Here is a 14,156-nt window from a genome sequence, read left to right as displayed (position 1 = left end):
GAGGTTTTATGCAGCTAAAGAGAACTTTGGTACGAGGCAGTTGTCCACAAATCGGTCCAGAATCCAGCCTAGGCGCCTGCCTTCCCGGGCTTTAGCGCTATCAGCCCCGGGTCCACTTTTCAAATCTCCGCAGAGCGCCGTTTATTCCCGCTATCCCGTCCCGTGTCATGGGCTTTTTCCATGGCTCAGGCTCCGCTCGGCCGTTGGCTGACGTCTAAAGCTGCTGCATACCAAAATCCGCCGCGCCGGCGAGCCCATTCAGGAAGCCTGACCGCCGTGATTACGCTGCAAATGAGGCACAAGAACAAAATTCCTTCTCAGACAACTTTCCATGCATGGGGTTTCTTACCCAACATGCGCACTTGACGCGTTGAGCCGCCGAGTGTGTGTTTGTATTTCGGCTACCGGGTTAAACCCTTATGGTGTACGCCCTTTAGATAGGTAGGTAGTTCTTCGGGTGACATAAGAGACCATGCTACAAGTAAGCTTTCACCTCGTGGTACGAAAGCAATTTGAACTAACATTGCTTAGGTGCATATCATCAGATTACCTTACAAAGCAGTCTGTCTCTGTTGTCACGCTCAGCAAAGCCGAATATCCTCCTCTTCAACACTCCAATCCAACAAGTCCCTTCCGCTGTTCTCAATTCCGACCGAGACTACTAATCCACCACCTGTGCTGGGACGTGATACGTTAACAGGGATACACGCATCACCAACAAACCGATACGTCCTAGCTGTCATCGCTCTGCGCAATATGCACGGCGCCTTCCCACCGAGAAGCACGCCGCAAATATCACCAGTCTGAGTAGGCAAGGGGACCAAGGCGAAAAGCCCCCTTTTCGTGACAGCAATACGTCGATTATGGACGTTCCACTGAGCGTAGGTGTGGAATCCTTGGATACCATTCCTAGCACTGTCCGGAGGAGGCCGCGGGACAGAATCCCGCCTTGTAGGCTCTTCCTGGCACAAGTACTCCATGTAGGCAGTCCTCCATTCCACCCATTCGGGCCATTCAGCGCCCCATGATCGGCCCACAGACAGCACGTGGGCAAATGATAACGCTGCGAAACTGCTATGAGTGGGTGATGGGTTGGTGAATGCCACAGGGAGAAGGTCGAGCATCTGGTTCCAGAGCATTTTGATGTCGCTCATGGAGACATCTCGCGAAAGCACATCAGACGTGAAGATGATGTCGTCAAACATGAGCCCCTTGGCTTCCAAGGCGTTGTCGTGGGAAACGCTAGGTCTCAGCTCGGTGGGTATGAGAGCTGGGCCTGACGTGTGAGTGATGATGTTGTCGAATAGGTTGAGATCCCATCGAGGTACCCATGAGGGAAACTTTTCGTTCATACTGTTCTCGGTATGTTGTACACAATGCAACAGGCTGATATCCCCCATCGAGTTGACGTAATCTCTCGCCATGTCCAAATAGACGTCTCTGGCTGTCTTGTGTTCAGAATAGTCCGGTTGAATATGGAGACTTAGCCCAGCCGAGGTTGCCAGTGACATGAAGGCATACACCCGATCCCGCGCGTCCCGCACATAGAGAGCCCGAGCATCATGGAGCACGATGAGAAAGTCAAACTGGGATGACTGTTTCGCGTAGAGCGGCATGGTCTCCCTCTTGTGCCTCAGCCGGTACATCTCGAGATGGAGCCGGTTCATTCCCCGGCCACCGTCCCGGTATTTAACCCGGACCTGTGGAAGCCTCCGGACCATCCAGGTATAAACGCGCACGAACGACTGCCAACTGATCTCGGTCTTCCCCCACAGCATTAACCCATTTCGCGCCAAACCTGCCTCCTGGATCACCCAACCGCGTGTGAACCATGGCATATGCGTCATGTTGATGAAAGCCTCCCATCGCGTGTCTGCTAGGAACTGCTCCCGCTCCTCCGGACTGGGGGTTGGAAATGTGTCCCACGACTCCCCGGCTGCTCTGACCCCCTCAAGAACCATGGCCTCGATTTCATGCACCAAGGACAGGACCACCTCACCCTCCTGGTTGCTGTCTTCACCAAGGTGCAGCAGTACCCGTCTTGCCTGCCCGTAAATTTCACTCATCAACAGTACTTGGCTCGCCCGCTCCGTCAGGTCGTCTTGGTTGATGCAGATGGAATCCGCCCAGAGGACGCGGGACTGTTCGGGTAAACGCATCCGATGCAACGCGCGCCAGAGGTTGGCGGTGATGTGGCCGGCTCGGCCGTTGATGCGGATGGGGTGGTCCCGATGCGTGTTTCCCCATACATACGAGATGGCTTCGTATGGGATGGGCTTGTTGAGGGTTGTTATCTCAAGGGAGCAGCACAGGGTGTCGTCAACTCCACCGGGCTCTAGAATCAGGACGCGAAATGCGTTACTCTCGGGCAGGGGTGCATATTCATACAACATTCCGGCAGAGCTGGTTCCTGCCACGTTTGAGGCTGATTCTTCTGTTGAAGACATTTGGAGGGCTCCTGAGTTGTGATTCAAGTCAGCTTCTCAAAGTCAAGTATCCGTACCGATCTACGAATCGTGAATTTGGCTGGACATCAGGAAGGGGGAAGGACATGATAACGAAGGGAAAAGAGACGTGTCAAAAACTGCGCAGCCTTAGATTCCTTTATAGTTTCATGTTGGGTAACAAACTGAGCCACAGAGGTACCTTAGTCTGCCAGGTGCTGTGCCTTGGGGGTGTGGCAGGCCATTGCAGGCTACCGACGAGGGCGGTGCAGGGGCGACAGCCGCTGTACCATGAGTTATGGTTCGTCTGATTTTCCATCGATACCTATTGCCGATAAATTCGAGGACATCAAGAGTCCGGTCGACTTGTTCATAACCACCAAGCCCGCAACCAATCGAAAAGATAGAAAAGATGGTATTTCAATGCCGATATATGCAACCAATATCCAATCTGAACGCCACCAAGGAGCAGGCCAGAAATTGGATCGTCATCATAGTGAAAAGAAACAAATGAAACCAAGCATTATTCGTGTTTCCCGCTAAACAAGGTAGTCCTTCCGAAGCCGCCAGTACAAGGATTTATCATGCACCACTCTGCTCAGCTTAAACAGGCATTGCTGGTGGCATCATGTCGGTACGAGCAGCAGCCTGACCCCATGCTTCCCAATCAAATCCATCATTTTTCTTGGATGCGGTTCTTTCTTGCTTCTGCCCCTTCGCACGAGCCTTAGCACGAGCCTTCGGGATTCCAAAACCAAAAGACCAGAGGTCTCGCTCGCCGTCAACAGAGGGACTCCCCTCACGGCTTGGGGTTGACCTGCGATCCATCGAGGAGTCTCTCTCAAGGTTGGAAACAGAGTGCTCATCCGGTGATGAGTCTCGGTTTCGGCTCGAACTAGGCGGGCGATGGGTCGCTGCATCACTATATGTGCTTGAGGCAGGCTGGTGTTGTTCTGCAGAAGAGATTGGTAGCTTTCTGTGTTGAGTCCTGGGACTAGGCGCCTCCTCAGTCTTTTCGTCATCGGTAGGTGACTTCGCTCCGCTGACTGACGATCTGTCCAAACTAGCACTACGGGAAGACTGGGACTGCCGAGCTTCATGAGCTGCTTCTTCATCGTCACTGCTGTCAGCGTCGGGGCTTTCGCTGACATGGATGCTTCCATATTTTTCAATATCCAGATCCTGCAACTCCTTGAAGAATTCGTCTGGGAGCATTCCGCGATTCTTTATAGCCGTGTCATAATCATGTTTCGCTTGAACAATAATTTCCTCAAGCACCCGGACCAACTTTCTTGATAAAATTCGCTCTTTGGGGTCGTTCACCAACAGTTTTACTTCAATAAAATCCAGCACCTTGCCAGTGATGGTGTCTGACAGCCTAAGTGAGAGACGCAAAAACTGGTGCCAGTCTTGGACTGACTGCAAAAGCGCAAAGCCATCGTGAAAGCCACATTTATGAAGTGAGACACCTTCGTCGGTCTGGGCCGTTGGCACAGCGCGAATGGCATGGGAATGAAGTCTCTGATATTTATCATAGCCGTCTGGCCCGAAAACAATTCACGTCGCAAAACTGGACAAAACGCATCCCGGGGACCAAATGGTCATCCCGTGCAATGATTTCATGGTAAACTGTGTTATCCGCCGCCCGGGTGTGCATTCTGGGGAACCTGGACGAGTAATTTTAATATAAGTCGGTGCGAGGATATATATGCAAAATGTACAAATATCATACCGGATCACAAGGCCCTGTGAGTCATCTCCACGTTGAGCCGATGCAAAGACCTTTTTACTTCCAACTTAGATTGGTTAAAGTCTTCAAGCTTGAATTTATCCTTAACCCAGAAAATACTGTTAGGGTCGGTATAGCCATGCCATCTGGATTATCCGGCAAGAATCAGCGAGTGACCATACAATTGACTTCAGCAACGTACCCTTTTGACAGCACGACTTTTCATTTGGAAATTTGTATTCCATTTTCTCCAGGTCAGATAAAGTCTCCGCCACACCGAATATCCTAGTCCAGGAGTTAACGATTTCGAGATCTGTACTTGGTGCTGCTATCGAGGTAAGGAGATCATAAAGACTTTGTTCGACACCCTCAGAAAGGATGTGGCATTCCCCGTAATCTCCCTCACCGGAGCCTTTGTACAGGAGGCTTCCATGGCATTTAATCGCTCCTTTGAGCATTCCGATGCCCTCAAAGTGGCTGATTTCATCCCTGAACACTTGATAGTTGCTTTAATATGAAAACAAGGCGGGACGATAGCACTGGAAAAGTCTTATTTAGTAGAGCTCACGCTACTGGGGCAAACGCATATGGACTTATCTCACATAGAACGGGATAACTTAACTGACCAAACTCGTTATCTTCTGTCTCTGACCCCTTGAACTTCTCACTGAGCTCTCCCGAGACGAGATCACTCTGGATCCAAACATTGTTCACCGCTGTGTGAACAGGTCCAGGAAGTCTTACGACTTCCTTCCTGCAGAATGGGAGGATGTAAAAACCCGTTTCCAGCACTTTTGCTTTTCGGCAGATATCCTCAACCCTAACTGGCACGAATGCCCAGCGCTCGTCGTCGAACCGATCTATAAGCTATTGTATCTGCGATTCGGGCCGCAGATGACGGCACCGGATGGCGTCGCGAATCCCACTGGGGATGTCTCGATCAAGCGTGTCGTCTTGAGAGTATGATATGAAGATGTGTATGAGATTCCCGCAATTCATGTGGATGAGAAAGGCAAAAACAACCAGCGCTCCCTCCAAATCTTCATCTCGTACAGGCACAAACGAGTCGAAGCCGTAGGCGCTGGTAAAAAGCAGAGCCGCGTTCGATGCGTTATTGCCATTTTCGACTACTTCCATCCAATCTACGATATCTCGCTGCGCATAGAAATCCTGGTCGTCATAGTTGGTGCGCTTGATCCTTCGAAGCATCAAATGGAACTCTTCTTTGGGTCTGAATGGCATGATTGCGGTGAATGGACTTGAATAGTGGAAGACAATAAAACGAGGAAGGAGGGGAGAATAACTATTAGGGGCCTCCAGTAGATGCCTGAGATGGAGTGTAGAGATGGAAAGAGGAGTGCTGTTGGTGACCCGACTCCAGTCGCTCCTGCCCGGTCTTCTTTCTGCACCTCGGTCATTCTGAGGAGAGCCATGCAGCAGGTGTGCCTACAGACCACGAACACAAGCAGGCTTCTACGAAGACATCATGTGATAAAATCTTTCGATAGTTAACATGCTGCGGTTCTCACGGGCGGCTAATCCCTATCAATAGGAAACAGCATCAGCCGCGGTTTTGGGTTCATGAACATTCGAGTATCCATATTGAGACGCTTTTCAAGATTTCCCGGCACTTGAAGTATAGGTACCTAAATATCTAAGTATCTGAGTGGCTTTCAAAAATGTGTGGTAGATTTAGCTACATCTCTTAACCCTATTTAGCACCATCATCATTAGATGTCACGAACAAAATTCCTCATTGGCAAATTTTCAGAGGTCGTCACCCTCTCCTGGATTCAAGCTTGAGGTTCGTTCTGATTCCAATTTCAACCGCGGCCTGAAACAGTTCATCCTTATGATGTACCAAAATCAGTGGAAAAAGAATAAAAGAAACAAACAAGGTTAATCTTACAACAAACTACAATGAATGCTGTAATCTTAGGCAGTGGCCATGTGAGCGCCTCCACTAACATGCAAGGTCTGTCCAGTGATCCATCCTGCTTCATCGCTTGCCAGCAATGCAACCACACCAGCAATATCTTCCGGCATCCCAACCCTTCCTAGTGGACTCCAAGATGATATACGAGCGTCGATTTCCGCCACACTCAGTTCATCCCCGTCCTTCATGTACTCCTTTGCATTCTTGTCATACATATCACTCTTGACACCGCCAGCTGCGATGCAATTCACTGTGATGTTCTTCTTTCCAAAATCCCATGCCAGGCACTTGGTCATTCCCGTAACCGCCGCTTTGGACGCCGCATAGATTGTGTGATGTGGTACGCCCTGGCCATATTTCTCAGCGTAAGACTCAACAACAGAAGAAACTCCAGGGCGTGGGAACATACCATTACGGCAGAAATACTGCTTGTCAGTATCAGCCTCCCCCTTTCCTCCATATACTTCTCCGCTTGTTGAGCGACGAAGAACTGGCCCTTGACATTGACATCGAAGACATGGTCGATCTCCTCCGATTGCACTGCAGCAAGATTGCCGAAATGCTCAACGCCAGCGTTGCTGACAACTATGTCAACCCTTCCCAGCACTTTGACAGTCTTTTCAAACAGTTGGGCTACTTCCTCGGGTTTGGAGACATCGGCCTGCACGGCGTAGGTTGTCACATCGTAGTCCTTATTAATCTGTTTCCCCAGGATCTTGGCTTCTGCGGCGGAGTTGTTGTAGTTTATTACTACAGCACATCCATGTTGAGCGAGTGTGGTTGCAATGGTTGCCCCAATGCCGCGAGAGGCGCCGGTTACTGGCAGGATGGAGTCAGATCTCGGATAGTTCACTGTCAACTGCGGAGGAGTACCTTACCGATTGCAACTTTGCCCTCAAGATTTCCTGTGAACTCATCCATGGTGATGGCTTCGAAAACGGCGAATTAAAATTGCGAGTATGGGATGATCAAACATATAGATCAAAAGGCCATGATGGCATGCCATCGTCAGAGTGGATCCGTGTCTCGTCTGAACTCACCACGGGAATTCGTGACAGTTGGGTCCATGATATTGGCTAGATTGGTCGATGAAGAAAAGCCTATCACGTCACATCTTTCTGATTTATATGAAGTCAATACCGCAAAGCGGCGAACTTGGGCTTTTGTGACGCATACCCACGGTCTGATCAGAATGTCGTTACCCCTGAATACCCCCGAGTACCCCTGAACCCTAGAGTATATGGATGCCAGGGTTAGGGTATGACGTCTTTGCTCTTGGCACCCGGGCGGTCAGCGGGGTACCCGCGGCAGAATGCCAGGGAATATCATCAACGGATCCGATGGACACCCGATAGCTCTCTTCTCCTCACGTCCGGCACACCCGCAACGTCGTTACCGTTCCAGCCGTTCCCCGGGCTCGAGCCGAATCCTTCATGTCGCCTCACACAACTTTGCGGCTGGCTGCCCGGCCTCTCAGTCAATTGGCGACGAGGAAAGCGCTAGCCCAGCTGCCACCGTCGCAATGTTTCCGGTATAACACCTCATGCGCTGGATTCGGCATTGGGCTCTACGCCCGTCTCCCACGGCACTTCTCAACCTCCCGCCCTCCCCCAAAACGACCGCAACCCGAGACAGATCCTGTCATTGAGCTCGGATCTCCAAGCGAGCCCATTCTCCTCAACGCGCCCCAGCCCGAAACCCAGCACAGCACAGAAAACACACCTTCAGACCCCTCATCACCACCGCCAACAGAAGATGCCGACCGCTCAAAATCAGAACCAACTTCCGAATCACCTTCCTCCTCCCCGGAATCTTCCTCCCCCGAATCTTCCTCCCCCGACCCTTCCCCCTCCGAATCCCCAAACCCCTCCCCCTCAAAACCCAACCCCCCCGAACCCGAACTCCCCTCCGTAACCGACTCCCACCGCCACTCCCTCTCAGTCAAATTCTCCGCCTTCATGGACCAGTTCCAATCCCGCATCCTCGTCGCAACCCAAACCCTTAACGACCTAACAGGCTACTCCGCCATCGAAGCCATAAAGTCCCGCAACGCCCAGCTGGAATCAGACCTCTCCACCGCCCAAGCCCGCCTCCGCGCCGCCCGCCAAAACTACAAGTCCCTCACCACCCACCGCGCCTCGACCCAGAGGGAGGTTACCGCCCTCCTCGCGAGAAAAGACACCTGGAACCCGACCGATCTGGAACGATTCACTTCGCTTTATCGAATGGACCACACCCTCGAAGCGCAAGTCTCTGCCGCGAGCGCGGAGCTGACAGAGGCAGAGACGAACGAGAGCAGGATATCTGCTGAGCTGAACGCGGGGATTTTGAGGCGGTATCATGAGGAGCAGATTTGGAGTGATAGGATAAGGAGGCAGTCGACTTGGGGGACGTGGGGTTTGATGGGCGTGAACTTTGTCTTGTTTTTGGTTCTGCAGTTTGTGGCGGAGCCGTGGAGGAGGAAGAGGATGATTAAGGGGATTGCGGAGACGGAAAAGGAGAATATGGAGGAGGTGAGGAGGGAGCTGAAGGAGGTCAGGGCGGCGATGGAGGTGGTGAAGGAGCATCATCAGAGACAACAACTGGCTGCGCCTGTGGTGGTGGAGGAGCCAGTTTTGGTTGAGGAGGAGGAACAAGAAGATGGTGCTGCCGTCCCCTTGGTAACAGAAGAAGAGGAAGCCACCCGCCCATCGGAGCATGACTTTAGGCGGAGCGGCCTTTTTGGAGGCGGCCAGAGGCCTTGGAAAGAGGTGCTTCAGGAGTACTGGGAAGATCCCCAGTTGCTCAGGGATGACGCGATGGATTTGTATAGCGACAGGAGGATAGCGCTGAGGATGAAGGATGTGTCGGTTATCGCGCTCGAGGGCGCGGCGGCGGGTGCTGCGGTTGCGCTGGCTGTTGCGCTGGCGGTGATGCGGTTCAGCAGCCCATAAGCTACAAAAATGTTTATAATGTAAAATACCAAAACCCCCTACCTATTCATGTAAATAAAACCATAGATGGAGTGCCGTATATTAGACCTGGGTTGGGTTGGGAGTTAACATCCAATTTGACCAACCACCAGAAAAGGGGGGATATGGATAAAAAGGAAGATATTTCCCTTCCTGGCAAACACTGCCGTGACATATAGAGGCACCCCCATAGGTGAAAAAAGGTAGTTTCATCTCTCCCGTTCATTTGCTTGACTTCTAAAGAAAACGGCCTTGATACAAGAAGAAAAAGACAGTTGCAAGAAAATGCCCCCCCACCCATCATCCCTGGTGTCTTTTCCACCCTAGCCTTGACCTTGTCCAGACCCAAACGTCGCACAGCACGCCCTCCACCTACTCACATATGGTTCTTCCATCATTGTCAACCCATTACACCATCCTCCAATTCTTCTCTTGACACCTCACTTGTCAGCCTGCCTACCGCCGCCTTGTCGTTCTTAGATCCCTCTCTCGAAGCAGCAAATCTGGTCTGTCATAATGCCCACTGCCTTCCCCTTCCCGTCAAACGATTGTCCCTCCTCATAAACAACGCAGCTGGACACAAAGTGCCCTGGGTATATGCTAATTCCCCTCGGCCCCCTTTCATTACCAAAACAGCAGCGTTAAACAACTAGCCACGTTGCAGGCACAAAGTATTCTCGTGTCTGTGTTGGTGGTTGCCATGTCGGCAACAAACTTCGACAGATAGACCGCGGTCGGCTTCACGATAGTCCAGTTGGTAACCTCCCTCATAAAGTATCCGGCCCTCCATCGCTCTACTCAAAGTCGGCTGTGTATGAGAAGCCGCGGAACTCCTCCTGCATGGCTTGCGAAAGTACTACAAATGTATGTTAGCGTTGTGTTGAATGAATTTGGGAAAAACCAAGACATACCAGACTGCACAGGCGTCAAGACTGGCGTAACACTTGTAAACTCGCTATCAAAATTGCTCGTATCTGTTGCACTCTTAATTTGAGGCAGGAAAGGCGGCGCCACCCGCTTGTGGTAAATGTCGTCCCAGTTGATGTTGCGGAAGAACGGCTGCGACATCACCTCTTGAGCGTCTGTCGGTCCGCTGCCCAACCGTTGATCGGGCTCACGTGTGAGCAGCTTCTGCAGGATCGAGACACTGTCGCGGGGCATGTGGATCGGGTAGAGGGGCTCGTCAGCGAGAATGGCGTCGTAGATTTCGTCCTCGTCCTCACCACGGAAGGGGGACTGTTGCAAAAGCATCTGGTAAATCAGAACACCAAATGCCCACCAGTCGACGGCCCGTCCGTATTTCTTGTCCAAAAGAATCTGTCACAAGTTGTCAGCAACATCCCCCCAGCTTCCATTTCGCACAACATACCTCAGGGGCCATGAATTCAGGAGTACCGCAGAAGGTACTGGTGGTCGAGCCGTACCACATATCCTCCTTGCAGAGACCGTAATCGGCAATCTTGATATGCCCATCCAGGGTGAGGAGAATGTTGTCGAGCTTGAGATCGCGGTAAATGACACCGTTCTCGTGGAAGTACTTGAGCGCCAAGCACACCTCCGCAGCATAGAATCTGTATCATAGTCAGTATTAGACATTGCGTCTTTTGCGACCAAACGATGAACTTACTGTGCCCGCTTAGTACCAAACTGCCCACGCTGGATGTGCAGCATCAAGTCGCCACCGCTGATGTACTCCATCACAAAGTACACTCTCGTCTCGGTCTGGAAGCAAGCGTGAAGGTTGGTTAGGAAGGGATGGCGCTCCCGGTTGGCGATCAAGAAGACGCGCTTCTCCGACCGGATGCTCTCCACTTCGTCATTCTCTATAATGAACTCCTTCTTGAGCACCTTGATGGCATACAGCTTGCGAGATCGCTTTGTCTCGGCCAACATGACCTTGCCGAAGTTACCCTTACCAAGCACGGCGAGGAAGTTGAAGTGGTCCAAACCAATGCGCATGCCAGTGCCCGGGTCGGTGGCCGAGGGCAGCGGCTTCTTGGTCGGAACCGGCACGCCCGACGCCGATGGCACAATCATGGCAGGCTCAGTTTGCGCCGGCAACGGCTGCTGCTTGGGCGGCTGTTGATGCAAGACGGGCTGAGCCTGCTGCTGGTACATCGGTTGCTGGTGATGCGGGGCTACCTGCTGGGGAGGCGACTGTGGTTGAACGGGGCGGGGCTGCGCTGGTTGTTGCACGGGGTAAGCCCCGATGTTGGCGTAGTCGGCGGGGTTGTACTTGCGCTGCTGAGGCTGCTGGCCATAAGGCTGTTGCTGATGCTGAGCTGGCGATCCACCATACATATCATCTTGCTGGCCAGGACGTCCATATCCACCAGGTGAACCATAATGTCCTGGCCCAAAATCAGGTATCGGGGCTTGCTGTGTGGGAGTTTGGGGCTTGGGGGACATGGCAGCGGCAGCTGCGGCGGAGGCAGCGCTTGAGCTTATGGACGTCCGATCTGATCCAGAAACACGTTGGGGGGACCCCTGGCTGTACATATGCTTTGCAGCTTCAGTAGCGTCGGCTGAAGCGGTTGAAGGGGTGTAGGAAACGGGCGGATAAGTCGAACTGGACCCAACGCTACTCGTGGTACCTTTGCTGCCCGTCCTCAGCGTCTTCTCGCTCAATGATGCGGAGCCGCTCTTGGCCTTCTCCTTCTTGGTCCTCTGCTGCTCTGCCGCCATCTTGATACTATGCAAGATCTGATTTGCCTGTAACATGGACATGCCACAGAAATCGGGAACAAGATGCACACACTGAGTGTGAGCAGTCAACGGGCATTCTATGCAGCGAGTCAGCATGGTCAACAATCTAAAACTCATTTGACTTCAGGGGTTTGAGCTAGCTGAAGCCCTTACCTGTACATCTTCTAGAGTTCTTCTTCGAACCAATTGGAAGCATGTAGCCACAGTGGCAGCACCAGTTGGCGGTCAAATTTGAGAAAGGAACAAAACGATGGGGGATCTTATGGTTGAGCTTCTGCTCGTCGGGGTCGCTATCAGCATTGCTCTTGCTGATGCACTTGATGACCACCTGTGAGTAACACTTGGTATGGCAAGTGTACTTGCAATCCTCGCATTGCATGCCCGTCGAGTACTTGAGGAATTCACCGCAGAGGGCACAGCGCATGATGTTGTAGAACTGTTTCTCGACAAACTTGTGGCCCTGCATTTCGTGAACCTCCTCCTTGCGCTGACGCACGGCACCCTTGCGTCCAAGACCAGCGTCGGCGGGTCTACCGCGACCGCTGGTATCCTTGACGAAGTTGAGATTGAGGAAGATTTGGCCTGCCGGTTCCAGTGCAAACCAGCCCTCAACCGATTGTGGAATGACAGGGGCAACATCAGGTCTCGGGGCTAAGAACTGCGGGTCGTCTTCAGAACCGTGGAACCGTCCTGGAGATGTCGGGGGTGGTTGGAATTGGGGAGCCTGTGCGCCCATAGGGAACTGTGCAGGAGGAGGGCCACCGCGGACATCATGGGACCCAAGTCGGTCGGCAGACACCCATCCCTGGGCAGTAGTTTCGGCTTCGATCTTCTTCCGGCGCATCTCTTCCACAATGTCGGAGATTCTGACCCAAAGAAGACCAATGGGCACAGCGTGCTCACCGGGCTTATCGTATACCGTCAACTCCACTTCGTTGGCCTTGTCCACGAAGATGCTGTGGTATTCCGACTCCCATCTGTCGTTGCGGGAGGCCTTGGTCCTCGCCACGATGGCATCTTCCACCTTGAGTGTGATAAACGTCTCGGGAGAGCGGGAGAAGCGGGTCAGAGGCGCATGGTCAACTTCCTTAACAGCGACGATGCGAACCGAGAGCTGACCGGATAAAGGCTTGCGTAAATTAGGCATGTTGATACTATCATCTGTGAGATTACATCGTTAGTAGACAAACTTCAACATGGAAGGATATCTGGTGGAACTGAGCACGCATACCATCCTGGGAATCTGCATCCATATCGATATTCAGCTCCTCAAACTTCTTGAGTGCTTGCTTCAAGAGTATGATCTTTTGTCCACTCTCGACGCGCTTAGCGGCAGCATCCGCTCTGCTCTTCTTGTCGCCCTCCATCTGATAAAGCTGAACCATCTTTTCAATACCCTTGAGATACTGCTCCTCCACGTTGAGCTTGAACTGAAGTTGCGACAGCATGTGCTGAATACGTGGTCCGAGATGGGGAGTGTCATACTTGATAAGATCTGTAACACCGCAGATGTTAGTATTCCTGGAAGGTACATATCTAACTTGGCTCGTGTGGTCACAACGTACCAAGCTTTGAGAAGTTGGGGCGGGACTTGGGGATCGATGAATTTGGCGCTCCAGCGGGGAAGGGGCCTCGAGGAGGCATCAGATCACCAGGACCGTAGGGTGCCTGGCCACCATAGTTTGAAGGATATCCGGACCCATCCTTGGGAGGAGGTGCAGGTCGTCCGCTGTCGTCGTGTTGATACTCGCTGCTTCTGGTGGAGGCCAATGTTGATCCGCCCAGTGACATGTTATCCATGGACTGGTTCACACGGCGCATTTCCAGTTCCTTCAGCCTGCTCTCGAAGAAAGCAAGGTTCCGGCGGCCCTCGCGGACCTGGCTGTCGAGTTTCTGTCGTACGGTATCATTGAGGGTCTGCTGCCGCATAACCAGTGCCGCATTAATGAGGGCCTTTTCCCGCTCAATCTTCTTCGTGATGTCTACAATCTTGTCGTCGTCGGTCATGGCGGCGGTGTTGGTGCGCGGCCGGGCGCGCGGTGAAAACGGGGACTATTAAGGGATACTGTGATAACAGAGGTTGTTAGGAAGACTTTTTCTCTTTAGGATGTTGGCTAGTGTCGTAGGGCAAGAGCCACTGGCGTACCAGCCCGCCGATCAGGACGCGGAGGTTGCTGTTTGCGAGCGACTCGAGATGGGATGTCGTCAGTGCTGGGTTATGGCGGGGTTGATGTGTTTCGCATTTGGAAACAGCTCTCTGGGGAAACACACTTTGCCACGGTACCTTGCGGCGACTCCTTCCTTCCACTGCAGCACCTGGGATGCGAGAGTCGGTGGGCAGTGTTTGGCAGCGAAGCGTGGAAATGTTGGCTATCCACCCAACTTGGGTT

The 14,156-nt window shown here is 52.4% G+C and overlaps 5 protein-coding genes across 5 annotated transcripts; 1 reads left to right on the top strand and 4 right to left on the bottom strand.

Annotated features, from left to right (window-relative positions):
* Positions 1 to 581: 581 nt before the first annotated feature.
* QC761_608460 (uncharacterized protein) lies at positions 582 to 2,447 on the bottom strand (the record flags this gene model as incomplete). The annotated part of the gene is made up of 1 exon (XM_062881266.1): positions 582 to 2,447. The coding sequence occupies one exon, from the start codon at positions 2,445 to 2,447 to the stop codon at positions 582 to 584; it is 1,866 nt and encodes a 621-aa protein (XP_062729970.1).
* A 600-nt stretch (positions 2,448 to 3,047) lies between these two features.
* QC761_608455 (uncharacterized protein) lies at positions 3,048 to 3,883 on the bottom strand (the record flags this gene model as incomplete). The annotated part of the gene is made up of 2 exons (XM_062881265.1): positions 3,048 to 3,814; positions 3,865 to 3,883. 2 exons carry the CDS (start codon positions 3,881 to 3,883, stop codon positions 3,048 to 3,050), a joined length of 786 nt encoding a protein of 261 aa, XP_062729969.1.
* A 2,225-nt stretch (positions 3,884 to 6,108) lies between these two features.
* On the bottom strand, positions 6,109 to 7,030 carry QC761_608450 (uncharacterized protein; the record flags this gene model as incomplete). The annotated part of the gene is made up of 3 exons (XM_062881264.1): positions 6,109 to 6,456; positions 6,519 to 6,928; positions 6,988 to 7,030. The coding sequence occupies 3 exons, from the start codon at positions 7,028 to 7,030 to the stop codon at positions 6,109 to 6,111; spliced, it is 801 nt and encodes a 266-aa protein (XP_062729968.1).
* Positions 7,031 to 7,542: 512 nt separating this feature from the next.
* Positions 7,543 to 9,042, top strand: SHE9 (sensitivity to high expression protein she9; the record flags this gene model as incomplete). The annotated part of the gene is given in 2 exon segments (XM_062881263.1): positions 7,543 to 7,917; positions 7,933 to 9,042. 2 exon segments carry the CDS (start codon positions 7,543 to 7,545, stop codon positions 9,040 to 9,042), a joined length of 1,485 nt encoding a protein of 494 aa, XP_062729967.1.
* A 1,641-nt stretch (positions 9,043 to 10,683) lies between these two features.
* PKC1_2 (Serine/threonine kinase) lies at positions 10,684 to 13,773 on the bottom strand (the record flags this gene model as incomplete). The annotated part of the gene is made up of 4 exons (XM_062881262.1): positions 10,684 to 11,843; positions 11,920 to 12,927; positions 12,998 to 13,261; positions 13,332 to 13,773. 4 exons carry the CDS (start codon positions 13,771 to 13,773, stop codon positions 10,684 to 10,686), a joined length of 2,874 nt encoding a protein of 957 aa, XP_062729966.1.
* Between the last annotated feature and the right edge of the window lie 383 nt (positions 13,774 to 14,156).

Source organism: Podospora bellae-mahoneyi, chromosome 6, assembly GCF_035222275.1.
Source record: "Podospora bellae-mahoneyi strain CBS 112042 chromosome 6, whole genome shotgun sequence".
NCBI lineage: Eukaryota > Fungi > Ascomycota > Sordariomycetes > Sordariales > Podosporaceae > Podospora > Podospora bellae-mahoneyi.
The sequence above is the reverse complement of the archived record's forward strand: the minus strand, read 5'-3'. Positions and strand labels throughout refer to the sequence as shown.